Source organism: Protopterus annectens, chromosome 6.part0, assembly GCF_019279795.1.
Source record: "Protopterus annectens isolate FY-2018-M chromosome 6.part0, PAN1.0, whole genome shotgun sequence".
In the NCBI taxonomy this organism is placed as follows: domain Eukaryota; kingdom Metazoa; phylum Chordata; order Ceratodontiformes; family Protopteridae; genus Protopterus; species Protopterus annectens.
Genome location: NC_056737.1, coordinates 1,107,602,618 through 1,107,625,117, shown reverse-complemented (window position 1 = coordinate 1,107,625,117; position 22,500 = coordinate 1,107,602,618). Strand labels below are relative to the sequence as shown.

General features: G+C 39.0%; 1 protein-coding gene across 3 annotated transcripts in view; it reads right to left on the bottom strand.

The window, feature by feature from the left end:
- Positions 1 to 22,500, bottom strand: part of COQ6 (coenzyme Q6, monooxygenase) — a 340,661-nt gene that overhangs the window by 149,760 nt on the left and 168,401 nt on the right. For all 3 annotated transcript variants that reach the window (XM_044074721.1, XM_044074722.1, XM_044074723.1), the window contains exon 7: positions 544 to 606. In XM_044074721.1, coding sequence (XP_043930656.1) covers positions 544 to 606 — 63 coding nt within the window. The remainder of the gene's footprint in view (positions 1 to 543; positions 607 to 22,500) is intronic.

Sequence of the window (22,500 nt, the reverse complement as noted above, 5' to 3'; positions counted from 1 at the left end):
ATTATTTATTACTGTGGTGCTTTACATTCCCTCTTCTCCAGTATCACCTTTGTTAAATTCACAGCATTGTTCTAACAGTCGTCATTGCAGAGATATATACCAGTATCACCTTTGTTAAATTCACAGCAGTGTTCTAACAGTCGTCATTGCAGAGATATATACCAGTATCACCTTTGTTAAATTCACAGCAGTGTTCTAACAGTCGTCATTGCAGAGATATATACCAGTATCACCTTTGTTAAATTCACAGCAGTGTTCTAACAGTCGTCATTGCAGAGATATATACCAGTGTCCCCTTTGTTAAATTCACAGCAGTGTTCTAACAGTCGACATTGCAGAGATATATATACGCCTTAGACTACTGGGATTTCAGTGATGGTATAAGCAGAAATGTGAAATGAAATTCATGGGCAAAGTACTAATTTTCAGGCAAAAATCTTAAATACAGTAAAAACACCACAATAGCTCACATGCAGGAAAAGCTACCCAGTATGAAAGAATTATAAAGAAACAGTCTCATTTGTCTTTTTCTTCTGGCCTTACCGGAAGCAATGCAATGGGTCCTGACGGCAGAAATCTTTGCCAAGCAACATTGTTTTCTGTGGGCTGAAAACAAAGGAGACAAACATTACTTCAAAGGATGTGTTTCAAGTTTCACAGCAAAGTAGATGAAGACTTCCACTGCAGCAGGCCAGTCTAACAAAGGTTAAGGGCCAATGAGTTCAAGCCAGTGAAGACAGAGGTACATCTGCTCATGCACACACACACGGCAACAACTGAAATGGGGCATAATCTGACAGAGATACAAACCAGTGAATGATACAACATCATGTTTTAATAGTATTATTATATGCACTGTTACCATAAACACTGCTGCACGGGCATCATCTGACAGAGATACAAACCAGTGAATGATACAGCATCATGTTTTAATAGTATTATTATATGCACTGTTACCATAAACACTGCTGCACGGGCATCATCTGACAGAGATACAAACCAGTGAATGATACAGCATCATGTTTTAATAGTATTATTATATGCACTGTTACCATAAACACTGCTGCACGGGCATCATCTGACAGAGATACAAACCAGTGAATGATACAGCATCATGTTTTAATAGTATTATTATATGCACTGTTACCATAAACACTGCTGCACGGGCATCATCTGACAGATACAAACCAGTGAATGATACAGCATCATGTTTTAATAGTATTATTATATGCACTGTTAACATAAACACTGCTGCACGGGCATCATCTTATAGAGATACAAACCAGTGAATGATGCAGCATCATGTTTTAATAGTATTATTATATGCACTGTTACCGTAAACACTGCTGCACTATGAACAGAGTCTGTAAACTGGATGAAAAAACTCCTCAGAGATCAGTGAAATGAAGCAGGACAGTTCAGCTACTCATTCTAGAAGCCACTGAAAATTGAATCTTGAATTAGCATTAACATAAGTTTCAGAAATAATTACTCAAGCTCCTATTTTCTTTACTGATTAGACTACTGAATGATTTGTAAAGAAAACAGTTAAGCTTAATTTCCCACCATTCAAAGGCCACAACAATCTAACAGTGCAGAAGTGCAGACATTTTTCTTCTTTGCCCTTAACCTTACATCTTGAGAGGAATGCCATAGATTCGGGATATTAGAAGTATTTATCACAGAATGGGCGGACGTGTTGTTCTGCACTCAGTACTACACCAATCAGTAAACAGATGGGGCACCATCTAGCAATAAAGGCTACTAGGAAAGTGTGACAGGTATGAAATATATTTTTATTTTATCTAGAGATTATGAACTACTGTTTACAAATGAAAGACATTTTACTTGTCAGGCATTCATATGCTCAACTTCAGAGTAGACAGCAGTAACAAACATTGTCAGCTTTTCAAAAATGACAAGCAATTTAAATTTAAGAGGACAAATGTCTGAAGACAACAGCGAGTCATTCATCATAAATCATTCACGACGTTAAGAAAGATATCAGACTTGAAACGGTTTGCATGCAGTTAGCCATTATTTTAGGTTTAACTACTCCTTGATAAATTCAAATGCAGTCACTGAGGTATCTCAATTAATTATTTTCTTTAGCATCTGTTAACTGGGACATTGGACTGGTTTGCCATCCCTTTGTAGCTTTGACCCAGATAAGAGCAATACATGCTTAATGTACACATGCAGACACGCACACAAATATCTCTCTCTATGTATACACACACACACACACACACACACACACACACACACACACACACACACACACACACGCACACATATGGGTCACTGTTAATTGACTGAAAACTCACTTTGATTGTTGAAAGTGGCCCAACAAATTTTTTACTGAAGGAACAATTTGTCAAAACAAGTGTGTGTGTGTGTGTGTGGCTTAAGGTGAGGGTAAGAGCTGGGGGGGTGGGGGGTAAGAGGGATAGATTTAGCGTTGTGCATGTGTGCTGATGATTATGATGTGTGATGGCAGTGTTATGAAAAAAGTATTTTTTAAGATTAAGTGTAGGATTGGGGTTAGGGACAGGGTTAGAATAAGGGTTATCATGCATTAGTAAGGTGTTGAAGGGGGAGAAAGTTCTCTGCCCATCCTTATTAATGCATGCTAACCCTAAATCCTGCCCCTAACCCAAAACCTACACCTTCCTTAGAAGAACCCTTTTTATAGCACAACTATTCATACAAAGTATATCTGGATTTAGTGGCAGCATTTTGTTGAGTGACTGGAAATACAAACAGGTACAGAATATGTAAAACAAAACAAAAATAAGGACAGCTTCACTGCACAGACCATTCACTTTATCTTTATTTTGGTACCTCAACCATTCACCTTCTGGGAATAAATTCACAATACGAAAAGTCACATTTATACCAACTCATTGCCCATCACATTAAATTAATCAATCAAGCCACTTATCCAATTAAAGTGTTACATATACAAATTTTCTACACACCAAAAATTCATTCACATTCTAATTCCTTTGTTACGATAAATAAATGCGTATAAATATATCATTACAACATCAAATTAGCTTCTTAGTTCACTCCCTTAGTGTATAATGTTCTATAATTTAATATCATTTTACACTCCAATCTATTCAATTCCTCCCTAAAATTACCTCCCCTGGGTAAATGGGGATGGGCCAGGACACTAAAAAATAAGCTTTTTCCAGACCCACCATGTACTACTGAAAAATGTTTGGCTACAGGACTGCTTAAATAGCCCATTCTATCCAATTAAAGTGTTACATATACAAATTTTCTACACACCAAAAATTCATTCACATTCTAATTCCTTTGTTACGATAAATAAATACGTATAAATATATCATTACAACATCAAATTAGCTTCTTAGTTCACTCCCTTAGTGTATAATGTTCTATAATTTAATATCATTTTACACTCCAATCTATTCAATTCCTCCCTAAAATTACCTCCCCTGGGTAAATGGGGATGGGCCAGGACACTAAAAAATAAGCTTTTTCCAGACCCACCATGTACTACTGAAAAATGTATAATATCACCCAAGTGTTCCATAATTCTAACGTTAACTTTTCACTTAGTCTATCCAATATACCACTTAATGTGAGGACATCCACACCCAATAATGCATACTATCCTACAGGAGCTACAATTAAACAATTCCTTATCAAGATTAATGTGAGGAAATATGTGGCTATCTGTTAAATTTCTAATTCTGCTACACGCCTTACAGTTTCCACATGCTCGAGCACCCACTCTTTCCCCCTCCTGTACAAACACATAATCCCCACTCAGTAATTCTTTCAAATTACTGTACCTCCCATAGGAGAAGGTCACATGTTTGGGAAATAAGTGTCCTACCATGGTATCTTGGCATACCACATGCCACAGATCTTTAACTATTTTCTCCAAATGTATAGAGAAAAGGGAATATTTTGTAACAAAAAAAATCTCTCATCATCAACCTGTTGTCGCTTCCTTCCCAGAAATTTCATACCTTGCCTTCTTTGTTGTAAAACCTTCCTCCTTGCTTCATCCAATATTTGCTCTGAATAACACCGATCCAACAATCTCTCATGCTCTTCACCCAATTTTATTTCCCTCAAATTTATATCTCCGATATTGTAATATATTCTCCTAAATTCACCATACAGAAGTGATTTAATCAAATGGGGGGTGCATACTACTTGCATGAAGGAAACTGTTAACTGCTGTAGGCTTCCTAAATGGTCTGTGTTATATACAATCTTTCCTATCTACACAAAACTCCACATCCAGAAATGTAACAGAACTCAGACCCAACTGATATGTAAATTTCAAACCATGTAGGTTACCACTCAGGTGCCCCATAAATTCCTGAAAAAAAATTCTGATCACCTTTACAAATAAAGAGCAAATCATCAATTAACCTTTTAAAACAAACCACTAAAAAAACAGCTGGATACACAAATTGTCTTTCAAACTCACCCATATAAATCATTGCATACGCTGGGGCATATGGGGCGCCCACTGCTTTACCCCTTACCTGTAAGAAAAAATACCTTCCTAGCCAAAATAATTATGGATGAGACAAAACTCCAGAATAGAGAGCAGATAAAAGGTCTGGGGCCCTCCCCCCATGATAAACATTGCATCCAACCCCCATTTTAACTCAATGTTGGTATAAAGTGAGTTAACATCAACAGTAGCCCAACAGTAATCTTCCTGCCACTTAATCGTCTTTATAATTTCACATAACTCTGCTGTATTTTTAATGTGTGAGGGTACCCTTTGTAAATATTTCTTAAAATGAAAATCCAAAAAGGTACCCATATTATACAAAAATGAACCTATACCCGACACTGTGGGCCTACCTGGAGGGTTGGATAAACTCTTATGGATTTCGGAACTGCATAAAATTTTGGATCTTTGGGTTCAATAAAATACTAATTTTTTCTACATATTTTGCTCCCAAAAATTCTCCCCCACTCTCCAATAATTCCTGTAACTGTGAATTAATTCCTTTCACAGGGTTACACTTTAATCGAACATACTCCCCAGAGTTGTTTAACAAACCATTAACTATTACTTTGCATCTGAACATTAGTGCATTTGACAAACTTATACATAAATCAAACACATGGGCACACACACACATCACAGATATTGCAAAACAGTAACTATCTCATAGGTAAGAAATGCTGTTCTAATGTACTGTGTATACACATTATATATAGTAAAACTGATAGTTGTTTGTATAGACAATGTAAACTGATAAGGAAGAAAGTGACCACAACCGACGGGGGGCTGCTGTAACAAAGGTGTATAAACTGCTGTGCTCAGGCCATAAGCGCAGGCCCATAGGCCCAAACAAGTTTTTTCAATGAAAAAAACAATAAAAAAAAAAAGCGGAAAGGTTTCTTTACTTCATCAACACTGAACTTCAAAAAAACAAATCAAAATATATCCAAAATTCTTAAATACATATGCATATATTAACTTATAAGAATGCATACAAATGCATTTTAAATGCAAACATTTTAATAACTTAGCAATGATGTGTGTTGATATTGTCTGTGTGTAAACCCCAAAACCCCCAAACAAAAATACTATTAGTGTAAATAAAAGAAAATTATGCTTAATAATATATATAAAATATAATAATATTAAACGCCTAATGTTATAATGCGTCCACCTATTAAAAGCCTATAAAGTACTTGTTATAAAACATCTTAAGTGGTAGGTAATGATGTTACATAATATATAAAAAAAATGATATTAAAAATAATAAATATCGTAAAAATAATATACAATATATAAATTTATATGTAATAATAATAATATAATATGACTGTATTGAATTATAAATGTGGAAAAACGAAAATAAAAATGATATAAATGGTGGAATGGTAAAACCAATAAAAAATAAATAAAATTAAAGTGTTAAAAGCTTGCATCTTTAGTAAATAATAACAATAGATAACAATAGAATGTAAATATAAATAAATAAATAATAAAATGTTAAAATGTTAACTGACTTGTGATGTGCATGGTATAATACAAATACAAAAGCTATAAATAATGTGTATGTGTGTAGTAGTAAAATGATTTATTATAGAGATAGAGTAATGGGTCAATGTGATATTAATTACACCATATAATAAATATGTTTGTCTAAATATAACCAACTTTCACTAGAATAATAAAAAGTGTTGTAACAAATATAACTAATATTTTTTGGGAAGCACAAGTGATGAAATAAATAAATATATATAATATTATGGCAGGAACAATATATCATACAAAATAATTTGCAAAAAACTTATAAAATACAAAGGTCAATAAACTACCCCTTTGATGTTATTCAACCATAAAATTGGCTTAAACATGTATTATATTCAAATTCATAAATTTGGCCGTTCAGTAAAATCTGCATAGACATAGACAATATATCATAACAGTAAAAAATATGTAATAGTGTAGAATAATGTGAATCAACTGGAGAAATGCTGTTAAAAGAAGGGATTAAAAAAAAATGTTAGTGATGTCAGCTTCTCACAGAGAGGGATTTTGAGGTCAAGAGAAAAGAACAGAAGAAGCTGTGAAAAACGCCAAGAGACTTTCTGGAAGCCATGTGAACATATTTAAGGAATACCAATAGCCTATGACTTACACAAGGAGTACGAGGAACATAACTGCAGAAGCAACTGGGATTGCAAGGCAACTTGACCAAGAATAAAAATGCAAGGAGGATTCTCTGAGTCACTTTAAAAGTGGAACAGTAAATAACCACATCTATGCTAGCAAAAGCAGCAAATAACAACACGGGCAACCGTTAAACCGCTGACAGAAGTAATAAATAAAACAGCAAGGAAAAATCGGTAAAACGAAACACAGCATACACTTATGTACGAAAATGATGGAGTGTCCGTTAAGCCTGCGTTGAAAGCCAGAGGACAACCTAAGTGATTTTTATGCCCATTGAACCCTGGTCATCTAGGCATTAGTGCTGCAGGTACTATACATATGTATTTCCATGACGTGACAGGAGTCTATGCATCTTTAAAATGTCTTTATTGTTTTCATTTTTATTTATTTTTGTCTATGGTTACTGTATTAAGAGCACTATTATGTAGCTTTAAAAAGGGTCATGCTTCTTTAAGGTCTGTGGTCGACTCTACTGATGTACTTACGTCATCGTGGTGTAGTACGCTCAGTAGTGTATTTTTATATGGACGAGGGATTTTAAAATGTGAGTAAAATTATTGTATATATATGGTCTGAGGAAGCCACTAGTTGGTGGTGAAAGTGCTTACTTGATTAAAACCGTTTTCATACATAAGTGCAAACCTATACTAAGCAAAAGCATGCTTGTTTTCTTTTAAGTTGACAATGAACTTTACTTTGACTTTTTCACTACAAATAAACTGCACTTAACTTCAAGAACTGTCGCCACGGCATTATATTTCTGCATTACTGGTGGTTCAGAGGGCAACATTTGGTCAGTATATACCAAATTACATTATTTGTTTCATTATTGCTGCATAGCCTGCAAGTGTAAAAGCATTTGTAGTTACTTACCAACCTAGAGAGAGAGAATTAATTCTATTCTCTGTGTGTACACCACAGGACAGACAGACCTGTTTTTGTCTGGTGAGTAAATTGTTGCACTTTGCCACACGATGCCGAAATTCATAAGGACTCTTGCAGACCACCGCAAATATAGGTCAACAACATATAAGAGCTCTTCAGAACAGGCAGTGCCGCTTCAGGACGAGATGACCATAACAGCCACTGTGCTGAGCACACACCAGTAAAGAAACTGTTAAAGGATAACAGCATCACAGCACACCTTACTGCTTTTGAGAGACATGCTACCCAGGAAAACTGGGCTCAGTTTGTCAACAGTAAAAGTTTATTTTCACAACTTAAAAGGGGAAAGAAATACCTATATGGCCATGGAAAAGATTAGTTGTCTAAGAATTTACCACAACAATCAGTATTCCTGACTTAAGGGAGTCACCTGCCAAGGCAATGACCCAACAGTGGTCAGTATAACAAAGTATTTTACTAGCTAAGGTGCACGGTACGTCAGACATTGGCCGACTGCAGATGTCAGTCATAAAAGAGATGTATGCACGCACCATCCTCAGAACTGAAGCCTCAGGCAGAACAGTCTAAGGGAATGAGGATAATGTACATCCAAGAAGGGTAAGAAGTGGGGAAAAGGAGGGAGTGTTGGGATACTGCAACAGAGAAGAGGAGGACATCTATCGTTATAGTAAGCTCTTACACAACTAATCTATGTCCTTCTATTCTTCTGCTGCAGTATTCCCGACATAAGGGAGAGTTAAAAGCCCATGAGGAAAGGGCAGAGAATTTTCAAGGAAGCCATGGAGAACGGCCATGGCAAACCCTGTCCTGGAGCTAAAGATGGAGTCCAGCTTATAGTGCTTGGTAAAGATGTGGACAGAAGTCCAGGTAGCTGCTTCTAGGATACAGTTGGCATCCAAACCCCTGAGGAAGGCCCCTGAAAAAGATACTGCCCTCGTAGAGTGAGCTTTGACTGAGCCAGGGAGAACCTTACCATGGTGGGAGTAGCAAAAGGCAATGGATTTGGATATCCAATTAGAGATATACTGTTTTGACATAGGCAATCCCAGGGCCCTGGGATGGAAAGACACAAATAATTGGTCTGTTGTACTGAAGGGTTTAGTCTTATGTAAGTAGTACCTGAGCTGTCTATGTACATCCAAGGTGTGCAAGATCTTCTCACTACTGTTCCGGGGAGAGGGAAAGAAAGTTGGTAGGTGAATTGCCTGGTTTAGGGACAATTCATAGACGACCTTTGGCATGAATGAGGGACTGGTCTGCAGAGACACTATGTCTTTATGGAAAGACAAGAAAGGGGGAGAAGCCATGAGGGCTTGTAACTCTGAGACCCGCCTGGCCGAGGTAATGGCCACAAGGAGAATTGTTTTCCAAGCACTGTATTCGAGTGAACTAGTGGAAGCAGGTACAAATGGAGCTTGAGTTAATTTCTGTAGTACAGCAATGAGGTCCCAGGGTGGGGCCCACTGGTCTTCTGGGGGGCCTGATGCAAAGGACACCTTTGAGGAATTGTTTAGCTTCAAATCTGGAAGCTAAGGGAGGGTTTAGTTGTAAACAAGCAGAAATAGCTGCCAAATAAGCCTTGATTGAAGAGTACGCTAATCCTGCATTAAGCAATTCACACAGATAGGAAGGTACCATGGGCAGGAGCAACTTCAATGGGTCCTGGTTCCTAGCCAGACACCAAACAGAGAACCTATTCCATTTGGAGAGGTAAGACTTTCTAGTAGTAGGTTTCCTGGCCTCCTGCAGTACTTGAAGCATGTCCTCAGAGTAAAGGTGTCTAAATGGTATCTGTTCTCTGTCACCCAGATTTTTTTAATTGGAGGGTTTCCAGATTTGGATGTAGGAGTGAGCCCTTGTTCTGCAATAGGAGGTCCACTCGGTGGGGTAACTTGTGGTGACTGCCCTTGGCTTGGTGAAATAAAAGGGGTAATCAATGCTGTCTTGGCCAATAGGGAGTCACCAGAAAGATTTTTGGCTTTTTCTGTTGGACTTTCAACAGGGCTTTGGGGATGACTGGAAGGGAAGGGAATGCATATAGGAATTTCCCCTTCTATGGTATAGAAAGCGAATCCACTCTCCATGCCTGAGGATGGTATTCTCTGGCACAAAACTGAGAAAATTGTTTGTTCATGGGGAGGCAAACAAATCTACTTCTGGAATACCCCACCAGTGGACAATGTCTAGAAACACATCACTTTGTAGCATTCATTTGTGGGTTTGCGTCCTGGATCTGCTTAGGGTATCTGCCAATGTATTCTGGCTGGAGGAAATGTACACTGCTTGAAGAAATGCATCTAGATGACAAGCTGCTATACCCTGCATGGCTAGTCTGCACAGGACATAGGATCTGCTATCTCCATGCTTGTTTATGTACCACAGGACTGTCATGTTGTCGGTGTGTACCCACAATCTCCCTGGTCTGATCAGCGATTTGAAGGTTTGAAGGGCTAAAAAAAGTAACTCATTTCTCTCACATGTATGTGTTCCTTCATTTGGGAGGGAGACCAGTCCCCTTGAGCAGTGTGGAGGTCTAATGCCCCCACCCCCAACCCATGTCCGAAGCATCCATAAATAAGGTCTGACCAGGTGGTAGCGGATGAATAGGAAGACCTGGATTTAAAGACAGTTGTGAGATACACCACTGGAGCTCCTGCTTTAGACATGGGATGAGCGAAATCTGGTGTTCTAGATGGTGAGCATGCTAAGACCATACTGACTTGAAGAACCACTGAAGCTTCCTCATGTGAAGCCTTGCCAGAGGGAGCATTAGGATGGTGGAAGCCATTAGGCCCAAGATCCTGAGGAAATGTCTGCAGCAATCTGATTTAGGTAGAGTGTCTCTGCAAAGATTAGTGAGATCTCCTGAGCTTTGGAAGGCGGGAGAGACACACTCATGCTCACGGTTTGAAATCTGCAGCCCAGAAATATGAGATCTTGGGATGGGTTCAGGGATGACTTTTTGAAGTCAATGGTAAATCACAGATTTTGAAGACTGGATTTTGCCATTTGGAGGGATTTGTTCAACTCTGCTTGAGAACTGGCTTGGATTACGAGGTCATCTAGGTACGGGTAAATTAAGATCCACTGGAGCCTGCAAAATGCTTCTACTGAGGCTAGACATTTTGTGAAGAGCTGTACAGAGTCCAAAAGGCAAAGCCAAGAACTGACAGTGCAAGTATCCCACAGAAAATCGTAGGCATCTCCTGTATCTGTGGTGAATTGGGATATGGAGGTAGGCATCCTTGGTATCTATTGAAGCTAGAAATGCCTGAGGGAGGACAAGAGGAAACAGCATTTGTAGGGTTAGCATTTTGAAAGACAGGACTATGAGGAAATTGTTGAGGTAGGAGAGATCCAGTATTGGTCTCAAGGGTCCTTCCTTCCTGAGAACTAGGAAAAGGCGTGAGTACTAGATCGTTCCCTCTTCCCCATGGGGAACAGGTTCTATGGTGCCTTGTTGTAAGAGTTTTACTAGAACTGGCGGGAAATGAGGGAGTTGACCTTTTGGTGGTACGGGGATTCCCCTGAAGGCAGGCACTTTGTGCCAAACCATGAAGTACCCCCTTTTTATGATACTTAACACCCAAAAGTCCAGAGTGATGAGTTCCCAAGAAGGAAGGGAGAAGGAAAGGCATTGGGACAGTGGAATTAGATTGTTGCATAATTCACAAGGATAAGCCCATTCAGTCAGGAAAAGGCTGCTTGGTCATATGAGTGACAGAAGCAGAAGAGGAGGGAAACTGATGCGTCTTTTTAGCCCTCTTCTGGGGTCTAGATTAAGGAGCTTTGGATTGCCTGCATATGAAAGTTTGTTTCACAGGGTAATTCCTGTGAACTTTAGGCACAGGGGATACAAACATGTGTTTGAGATCCTTAAGCTCTTTGCTTTTTTCCTGCAGAGACTTGAAGAGCTCTACAGAAGGTTTCCCAAACAGGGCAATATAATCCAGGGGAGTATCCATCAGTTTAGCCTTGATATCCTCAGGTACAGGCTGAAGCCTTAGCCAGACAAACCTTCTAAGGGCAGAAGAGGAAGCTGCAGCCCTAGAGGAGGCTTCCACTGCATCATAGGTGCACTTGATAGAATGTCTGGCTACTTGAGAAGAGGTGGCAAGAAGAGAGGATGCCAGGGCCTTATTTGCAGAATCAGGCATATCTGATACCAATTTAGAGACCTGTCATGTGTGTCTGATAATTCACAGCTCTGAAGGCCAGGGTAGCTGAGGTATAGATTTGGCCAGGGTAGCTGAGGTATAGATTTGGCCAGGGTAGCGGTCGTATAGATTTGGCCAGGGTAGCTGACGTACAGATTTGGCCAGGGTAGCTGACGTATAGATTTGGCCAGGGTAGCTGACGTATAGATTTGGCCAGGGTAGCTGACGTATAGATTTGGCCAGGGTAGCTGACGTATAGATTTGGCCAGGGTAGCTGACGTATAGATTTGGCCAGGGTAGCTGACGTATAGATTTGGCCAGGGTAGCTGACGATAGATTTGGCCAGGGTAGCTGACGATAGATTTGGCCAGGGTAGCTGACGTATAGATTTGGCCAGGGTAGCTGACGTATAGATTTGGCCAGGGTAGCTGACGTATAGATTTGGCCAGGGTAGCTGACGTATAGATTTGGCCAGGGTAGCTGACATATAGATTTTCTTTCCCAGCCTCTCCAACTGTCTGCTATCCTTACCTGAGGGCAGCAGGGAAGAGGAAGGAATGGGCCTGGAGGCCTTATCAGAGGCAACAGAAATAACTGAAGGATCTGCAGAAGGTGCCTTAAAAAGGAATTCGCAGTCCTTGAGTACTTTGTACTACCTATCAAGTTTTTCAGGAGCTGGGGCTGTGAGTCTGGGTGGGGAGAAGTGGGGGCAAAGGCATCCAGAAATGCAGGGATTACAGCAGGGAAGGCTGAAGGACTGGGGCGTTTGGACTTGGAGGAGGTCATAGTATCACTTCTGGACCTCTGACATCTCTGTAAAGTCCCACTTGAAATGGTCCCACATTTTGGAGATAGTCTCCCTGAAAGAAATCTCCTCCATGGGAGAATCTGTCCCACTGGAGTCCTCCTTGGGGTAGGCATACACCAAAGGGGAGGGAATTTGGGAGGAATAGTCCAATTCCTCCTCCTCCTCAGAAGAGGAGTCATCATCAGAGGTAAGAAGGGCCTAGGTCTCTTCCTAGGGGAAGAAGGCCCAGGCCAAGGGGAAACAGTTCATCCATTCTTTCTGTGGATCAGTAGGAGGAGAGACATGTTTGTTTTTTGTTTCTTCTTTGCAGGTGTATCTATGCAGTGCAAAGAAGGAGGGCCAGATGTAGGCCTGCACTCTACAATATCCGATTTGACATCCTCCCTAATGACTATCTGGGTAACTCCCCTAGAGCCCTCCGACACTAAGCCTCAGTTCCCCCTGGACTTCAGAAGCCGACATCAGAGAAGCCTCTCTGGACATGCATATGTCTAGAGAGTCAAGACGTCCTGTGAAGTGGGCTTGATCTTTGGATCTGGATCTCGGTTGGGGCATGTCTCCGAGCTCTCATGTGCATCAGGAGAAAAGTCAGACTCAAGAGGTGCAGCTTCAGATTCAGGCCTACGTTTTTTGGCTTTCTAATTTATAGGCCCAGTTATCAGGTCTGGAGGAATGTCCATCACACTTTTTGCAAGAAGCTTGAGACGTTGATTTTCAAGGTACATCACAAAGGAGGATAACAGACTCCAGAGGGTTTTAGGGACAAAGGACTGGCAAATAGTACAGGATTTGTGGTTGTGCTGAGGGCCTAGGCAAAAAAGGCACTGAGTATGACTGCGTGTGTGTGGAATCTGTCATCCACAGTCACACTTCCCTTTTCTGGATGACATGAACATCAAAGAAAAAGAAAGGTAGCAAGAACAAAGGTCTCCCCAACGGGGCACTTAGCTTATCCAAAGAATAGCGATTCCGACAGCAGAAGGACATACGGGGTGGCGATCTAACTGGCAGCAAAGAAGTTCTAAGGATGGTGCACACATACCTTTCTTTTATGGCTGATGTCTGCTGTCGGCCAACATCAGACGTACTGCACATCTTGGGTAGTAAAAGACTTTGGTATACTGGTCGATGTCAGGTCGTCGACTTGGCAGGCAACTCCCTTAAGTCAGGAATACTGCAACAGAAGAATACAAGGCCATCTACTGATTAAATGGACTACCACAAACTGAAAACAGACTGCTACAAAGGCTAGTGTGTCTTCTGAAACACAAGCAATGACATTTTATAAACTGACATTTTTTATTTCATCTGTTAACTATGCAAGCTCACATGAAATGTGTCCCTTTTCATAGGAATATAGGAACATATTAGGCAAGAGATAGTGGGGACCATAAGATGCCTAAACCATATACCTTTTTAAACAGACAAAACTTAAAAAAGTTCTTGCCACCCTTTTCAAGCACTTAATAGTGTTCATGACCCAGATTCTGCAAGGCCGCACATGATTACCCTGGGTGTAAATTTGTATCTACAGAGCCAGTTACCAAGACTAGCCTTAAAGTAGCACTTTGTTTGACCTGTAGTGGTAGCTTATTCTACAAGCAATGAATACACTGAGTTAAAAAAAACTCTCTCTCCATTGAGGACTTATTTGTTGGTATAGATTTACATTTTTAGTGCTGGCGTCGGTAGAGCCACTGGTCTTGCAAAAAAATAGGAGGCCAAATATAACGGAGTCGTTCAAGACCTGAAAAGTGAGACAGGTCACCTCACAGCAGCCTATAGGCTACTGAGTATAAGAAGAGATGGGCCAATATATCAGGGTAGTTGAAAGATTTAAGACCTTTACATTTCTTGGTTAGAAATTGTCGATCCCTTCCCAGGTGAGAGCTATGTTTGTATTAGTACATACCCAAAGGGACACTGTACTCAACAATGGGTCTAATAAGAAAAATATGGTGGAAGGAAGACTTCTTTGGATCTTGACTATATTCCCTTGGAAATTAACTAAGACAGATAGAAAGACTTTCTGACTATGATGGAAACATGATGACTGAACGAGAGAAAGCTATCCACTTAAATACCCAGGTTTCTTATGACCAACTCTGTCTGAAGAGGAGTACAATTTATAGCATATGAGGTGGGAACAATCCTTCTGCCAAATGATACTATGTGGCACTTTTTTTCATTTAGTTTGAGACAGCCATGTATGTGCACATTCAAGCCCTTGCTGGAGCTGTTTTGTATCAGTGGTTGAGTGGACAACAGTGTTCACTTTATAGTCATCAGTAAACCTTGTTAACCACATTTCTGGGATATTAGCTTGGATTCTGAAAAATAAATGACAAACAGGAGAAGACCCACGACTGATCAGTCTGGCACCAAACCAGTTACAAATTTATATTCAGTGTGGGAGTCAGCAATATTCACAACTTGGAATTTGTCAGACAGCTAGTTTGCAATCCAGCAGACACTGTACGGGTTTACATTAAGCTTGTCCAATGCCAAGTCGAGATAAGCACTGTGCACAGAATAACCACTCTCCACAGCCCTTGTAACTTTTTCAGATAAAGCTTACTAGGTTCAATAGACAGGACCTGCCCTTTACAAAACCAAACTGATCTATTTCCAGTCGGTTAAGTTATAATAAATCCAAAAGAGGAAAAGTGCTCAAACCACAACTGTAAACCAAAAAGAGAGAGCACTGGACAGCAGTCACCCACAAAAGTTTTTAATGACACAGCAACCACAAAAGAACACTAGGCACAAATTAACGCTGAAATCAAAAAACAGTACGTTTTCATCCGTAACTTCACCAGAATACAGCCCAATAACAAATTTCAACATTAAATAAGGTGCCCGATTTCATTAATTGCATACAAACAACACTAACAATAAATTAGTTAACACCAATTACTAGAACATTCAACATGAAACGTTAAGAAAATATAAAAAATAATTAATTATGTAGTGTAATTTGTATATAAACCTAAAATGCGGAATACACTATAAAAATTGCTATTAATAGACCCTGTTGTAAATCCTAAAACCATACCTCAGGTTAAGGGTTAAAACAAAAATATATTGGTAACTTGTTTCTGTCAACTGACCTAACCAAAATGAAAGCATATCACTAAGGGTATACAGTTTTATATATAGAAGAAGTGCTTAACAATAAATACCAGTAATAATAATAATAAAAATTATGTTTTGAACCTACAAAATAAACACCTAAAACCACCTCCCTGAGGGTAAACCCTTCACATGAAAGATGTTTTTAAATAAAAGGTGTTGTGAATACAGGTCTTACATATAAAAATTTAATAAAAACCTTAAAACCTTCTGAAATGTGTAGTAGGACAGCTCTGTAAAAATATGTATAATAATCAATAAATAATGATGAAGTATATAAAAACATATAAAAATATGTAAATGCATCTTCAATAAACTAATAAGTGTATGTTGTTAGATACAGAACTTATAATTCGGCAGCCCACAACTTTAAAACTGGCGCCAGGGATATCATGTCATTTAAACCAGGCCACTTGTTGGCTTCCAAAATCAACTGCCAATAAACCTCTCGATAACCCAGTTGAGTTTCCCATGGTCCCCCTCTGGCATTCTTTAAATCCACCTCTATGACAAAAAAATTAAATGATGTGTCCACTAGTCTCAGTATGTTTAAAAAGGGCATTATTTACATTACCCTTTTTAATGTCATAAAGGTGCTCATAAATCCTTCGCCTTAAACACCTCTCAGTTTTCCCCACATAGAAACATTCACAGTTCTCACATTTCGCAAGGTATACTACCCCTTTTGATTCACAGTTACTATAAGCTGTTGCAGAAATATTTTTATTATGACTAGTAATGTATACCTCTGATTTATTGAGAATATGGGGACATTGTGGGCAAGCTCCACACTTGTAAGTTCCCACTCTTTTGGTGTTCCTTTTGCCAGAACCATAACTTTCTAATATGTTCTTTATGCTTCTTCCTTTCCTAAAAACAAATTTAATAGGTGTCCCGAAGTTAAGATCCAAATCTGATAAGGCACTGAATCTCCCCCATTCATCCTTGAAGGATTCTATAATAACATTACTGTCCCCATTGTAGTCAACCACTACAACATTCTCATAACCAGAATTTTTACTTATGTTCACGTCACCACCTGTTTTAATCTCTTCAACACCTAGTATTGGTGCAACTCTATCATGCCTGTGTGAAGTCACCTTATAAACAATTTTCTCAACCATACAGGCAGGATAACCCTTTTCTAAAAACATTTTCTCCAAAAGATACACCTCTTTTGAAAAAATCTAAGTCATCTGAGGTCATCCTACCCTGACTAGCTGACCTTTAACAATACTTTTCTTTTGGGTAAATGGGTGCGCAGTATGGAAATGGAGGAATGAATTGCAATATGTATCTTTCCTATAAACCTCAGATTTAAACTTTTTATTTTCCTTGTCCTTGGTAATATTAACATCCAAATAATAAATAGAATCAAATCCACATTTATAAGTGAATTTCAAAAACTTAGTAGTGGAGGCAATATAATTGCATGAATTCACCAAACTTGTCCATTCTTCAACTCCAAAAAATGCAAATATCATCCAAAAACCGACAATATAAAACCCAGTTTTCTTTGTATGTGGAATGAAAAATATAGTTATGTTCCCACCATGCAAGTAACAGGTTAGCATAAGTCGGCGCACACTTTGCACCCATTGCTACCCCTTTCTCTTGGCGAAAAACTCTCTTTCAAAGTAAAGAAAATTGTTTTTTAGTACTATTTCCATAAGGGTGTTAATAAAGTAAATGTCCCTATCATTAAACTTACCACAATTCCTAAGACCCTCTGTTAAAAATTCCAACCCTTCAACATGAGGGATGGATGTAAACAAATCGACCACATCAATTGTTGCAAACATAACTTGATCAGAAAATAAATAATTTTTTACCTTCCTAAGAAAATCCCAGGAATCCTTAAGTGTGTTTTGGGAATTCAAGATGTCTTTTAACTTTACGTCTAAATATTTATCTATTACAGCAGTGGCAGATTGGCTAGCTGCCACTATTGGTCTCATTGGTGTGTCTAATACATTCTTGTGGGTCTTTCTTTAAGTATTTCTACTAGTGCAAAGCTCGAGATTCTTCCTCAAAGATTCGTGGGACTTTCTAAAAGAAATTCACACGATCCAGTAAAACCACATCAAAGACATAGAATATGAAATTCTTTACTTAGAAGCCTGCATTCAAAAAAATATTGTTCCTCAAGGATTAAGAATATCTAAATTTCCTAACCGAACCACTACTGCCTGCCAACTATACTACAATCTAACAGATTTCTATAATGAAGCGGGCATCCAAATGTTAAAAATCCTTATTAAAAACTACATCCAAAAACTGGACTCTATGCGATCTGACATTGCAGCTCTGCATGACCAGGTTAAAACACACCCGGACTTTCTTTACCATCAAATGCTTTATGATGGCATCAACCCTAAAATAACTAGACACGTTGCCACTATCATGCAGAGAAAAAATAGAAAATTGCAGAGAGACTTATGGCAGTACAACCACCGTACTGCTTATCCTATCCCCCACCGAAGAAGGTTTTACAACAATCACCCTCAAGATCAAAGGACTCCGCGAAAGTCTTTTCAGACACCTGCCTCTGTTCACAATACTCATCCCTCGGCAGTCTCGTCTCCTAAATTGCCCCAAGGCAATCATTCTGCTACTCCTGTGAATATTCCACCTATTCACACCTCTCCACAGTCTCCTTTTTTATCCCAGGATCAAACAAACTTACAAACTTCAATACAAACGCGCTACCGGGGGAGGGGGATAGGACAAGGAGGCTCCAGGGGGGAGATTTCTGAACCTAGGGACCGGCATGTGAACACGGAGTTACTACAGGTCATAGGTTCTACACCCAGCCCTCCTGATACAGCAAATATTTCAAATTCCAATATTTCTGCTGTATCCAATCATGACTCCTCCTTAAAATCTGTTTGCAGAACTGTTTTTAATTTAACTAACAGAACCCTCTCAGACACACACTTGTCCGTTCTAAACAAGGAATTCTCATTCATCCCAGCCCAATGAGCACCCTTGAGTGACTTACTCACAGATTTAAGACTCTACGTAAGGAAATTAAACCTAAGAGTCTATTTTGATAAGGACGATGACAATTCTATGGATTCTACCCAAAACTCCATGAAAAATAATACCACCATCCTTCCTTTAAGGACTAAAAGCTTATTCAACCCAACTCTTAATAGCTCTCTGTCTACGTTCCTCAGAGTGTGCGAATCAGATATCAGGAACCTGGCCTCTCCCCCCCCCCCCACGAATAAGTGGTATAACTTAAACTCAGCAGAATTTGAAGTTCTTTCTTCTTTATCCAAGGAGAAATCCCTATGTATTATGCGAGGGGACAAAGGGAAAGGCACTGTCCTTATGGAACAATCAACTTATATCTCCAGAATGGAAGCAGACCTCAACAACAGCCACTTTTTCTCGGATACTGTCCACCACTGTTTTAACAGTATCAACGATACTCTTTAAAAACCTTCAGCTTACCCAAAGCATCTCGTTGGAAGAATTTATGTTCATGACAGTGCCTAATCCCTCTTTAGGCAAACTCTTTGGTATCCTTAAAGTACTCAAGGATACTCTCAACCCTCCTTTCTGCCACATTATTTCCAATGTCCGAACCAAATCAGAACAGATTTCTGAATACGTAGATCACTGCCTCAACCCTATTATGCAGACAGCCAGGTTTTTCCTAAGGGACTCTTGGGGCTTCCTTAATGATTTATTTCTTGCCAACTGCCCCTGGGACAACTGCATTTTAATTACCTTAGATGTGGTGTCAATATACACCAACATCCCTCATGAGAAAGGAATGAAATTCATCAAATCCTACTTAAAAAAACATACTACTTTCTGTACGGAGAGAATTGATACCCTCATGGTACTAATCTCTGCAGTTCTACACAATAACTTTTTCCACTTCAACAACAAAACATACCAGCAGATTTAAAGGGGTAGCGATGGGGTCAAAATGGCCCCAGCCTATGCAAATTTGATACTAAGCTGCTGGGAGGCTGAATCCCTCATATTTCTACCGGGCTTTCAACAAATAAAACTATATCGTCGTTATACTGACAATATTTTTTCGTCTGGGAAGGAAACCACAACGATCTGGAATCTTTCATTTCTGCTTTAAAGGCCAGCATTGAATTTCTGGACTTTGATATCTCTGCCCGCGGTCATTCAGTATCCTTTCGTGACACCACAGTCTTCACAGACAAGGACAACCACAAACTAGTATCCAACATCCACCGAAAGGACACTTACAAAAACAATTTCCTGGATTTTACAAGCCAGTATCCGTATTACATGAAGGTTAATGTAATACGGAGCCAGTTTATACGCATTTCCAGAATTGTCAGCGAGGATTCTTTGTTTCTAAAAGAAGCACATTTTTTAAAACTTATTTTTCTATAAAGATACTACCCTGAACCTTTAGTCACTCATATATCCAATGAAGTGACAGCTTCCAGGACATCTAAGTACCCACCCATTCTAACTACAGGATTCACTCCCAAATCTATCCCTCTTCCAACGACCACCACAGACAAACTCCTAAGCTTCCCCATCCCGATTTGTAGGGACATGCAAAGCATCAGAGACATCCTAAATAAAAACTGGAATATTATCTCAAGTCATTCAGACCTTCTACATTCACTGGGCACAGCCCCCACTTTCTCCTACAAAAGGACTAAGACTTTACACTCCATGTTTAAAAACAGAGACACTCCATTTTTTACCATAACTGGCATGTTTAAATGCGAGAAATGTGTAGTTTGGAATGTCATTTATACAGGTTGTTCTTACACTTTTAATCACTGTAATGTGTCCATCCACTTTAACAAGTATTTTTTCTGACATTCCATGTCAGTTATTTATGCAGGAATTTGCAACTCTTCCTCTGCCTTTTACATTGGCAAAACTAGCCGCAAACTCTCCGACAAAGTTAAAGAATACTGTGTGGCTATCAGATCTCAAGATATCATGAATGCCTTGGGCAAACACAGCGGACTCTGCCACAACTTCACAGGTTGTAAATTCTTTGTCACTGAACAAGTGGCACCATTCGTAGGAGACTACAACTCCTTACTTGAATATAAAGAACTCAAATGGCAACTTTATTTAGGAGCTGAATCAGTCCCCGGACTCAATGACAATATTAATATAAAATGTGCCTTACAGTAGTTACCTTAATTGAGTAATCCCACCCATTTTCATTCAATTACTGTATATAGCAATGTCATTTTTTTACTGTATCAAGTTTCTCTAATACTATTGGTTAACCAGAACCTCTATTATTTCTCAAATGTATTTATTTTGATCACCAGTTTAAATTTTATTATTCTGATGAAGTTCTATTCTATTAAAGGAACGAAAGCACACTCAATCTACGTGTTCAGTCTCTTATGTATCTTTCAAGGTCATTTTTTTTTATTTTTTAGTGTGTGAAGATTTTATTTTTAAATACATATATATATATATATATATATATACACACACACACACATATATATATATGTATATATATATATATATATATATATATATATATATATATATATATATATATATATATATATACACACACAGATATATACATATACATATATACAGAGAGCATCTGGGAAACAGAAAAAAAAATTAAGCTTGTTTCCTGCCTTTCCTGTTAAGTGGTATAGACTATTTGTAGGTTTCTGAGCCCCCAAGCCCTTCTGTGTTGGAGGGAAGCCTTCTAGCTTAGTTTTTTTTTTTCTTATAACTAGCCAGTTTTCTAGTTTCAGCACTCAAATCTGTTTCTTTGATCTCAGCACTTGTTCAGAAAAAAAAAAAAAAAAAAAAACATTTCATCTGCTTTTACTGTACTTGTGTTTCTACCTACTTTATTTTACTTTTGCATCATCTTAAAAGTACTCAATTGTATTTATAACTGCTTGGTGTAACTCATTCTAAGCCTTTTGGTTTAAACACTTGGGCTTCGGACCAGTTTTGCACTGAGAGGGTTTGTGGTCTGCACTGTAGTGGCAGAACAGGTAGCTTACATCCTTCTAGGTTGGGAACTGCTGATTGAGGGCTCAGTGTCTGTTATTCTAAAAGTGTATTAATTCTGGTTTAAGCACTTGGGCTTTCAGGCCAGTTATTTTACATTAAGAGGGTTCGTGGTCTGCACTCTTATGGGAGGAGAGGCTGGACTTTGCCCTTCTGAGCTGGGAATTTCTGGTTAAAGGCTTATAGTGCATGCATATCTGAACTGCTTCTTACTGAAGTTGGTGCGCCTTGTTTGCTGTGGCATAGACTGGATTCGGGCCTGCTGGATCTAGCTTTGTTTGTGTAACTTGAGCACTAATCCAGCCATTCTCTAAAGTATTCAATTGTATTTATTACTGATTGGTAGTAACTTGATTAAAGTGTAGCTATCATTCTAAGTCTTTTGGATTAAGCACTTGGGCTTCAGACCAGTTGTTTTACATTAGGAAGGTTTGTGGCATGCACTGTGGTGGCAGGACAGGTAGCTTTCATCCTTCTAAGCTGGGAACTGCTGATTGAGAGCCCAGTGTCTGTTATACTTAAAGTGTATTAGTTCTGGTTTAGGCACTTGGGCTTCAGGCCAGTTATTTTACATTAAGAAGGTTCGTGGTCTGCACTCTTGTGGGAGAAGAGGCTGGACTCTGCCATTCTGAGCTGGGAATTTCTGGTTAAAGGTTTATAGTGCCTGAATATTTGAACTGTATCTTACTAAAATTGGTACACCTCGTTTGCTGTAGCATAGACTAGATCCAGGCCTGCTGAATCTAGCTTTGTTTATATGCTTGTGTTTGTTTTTGGGCCCC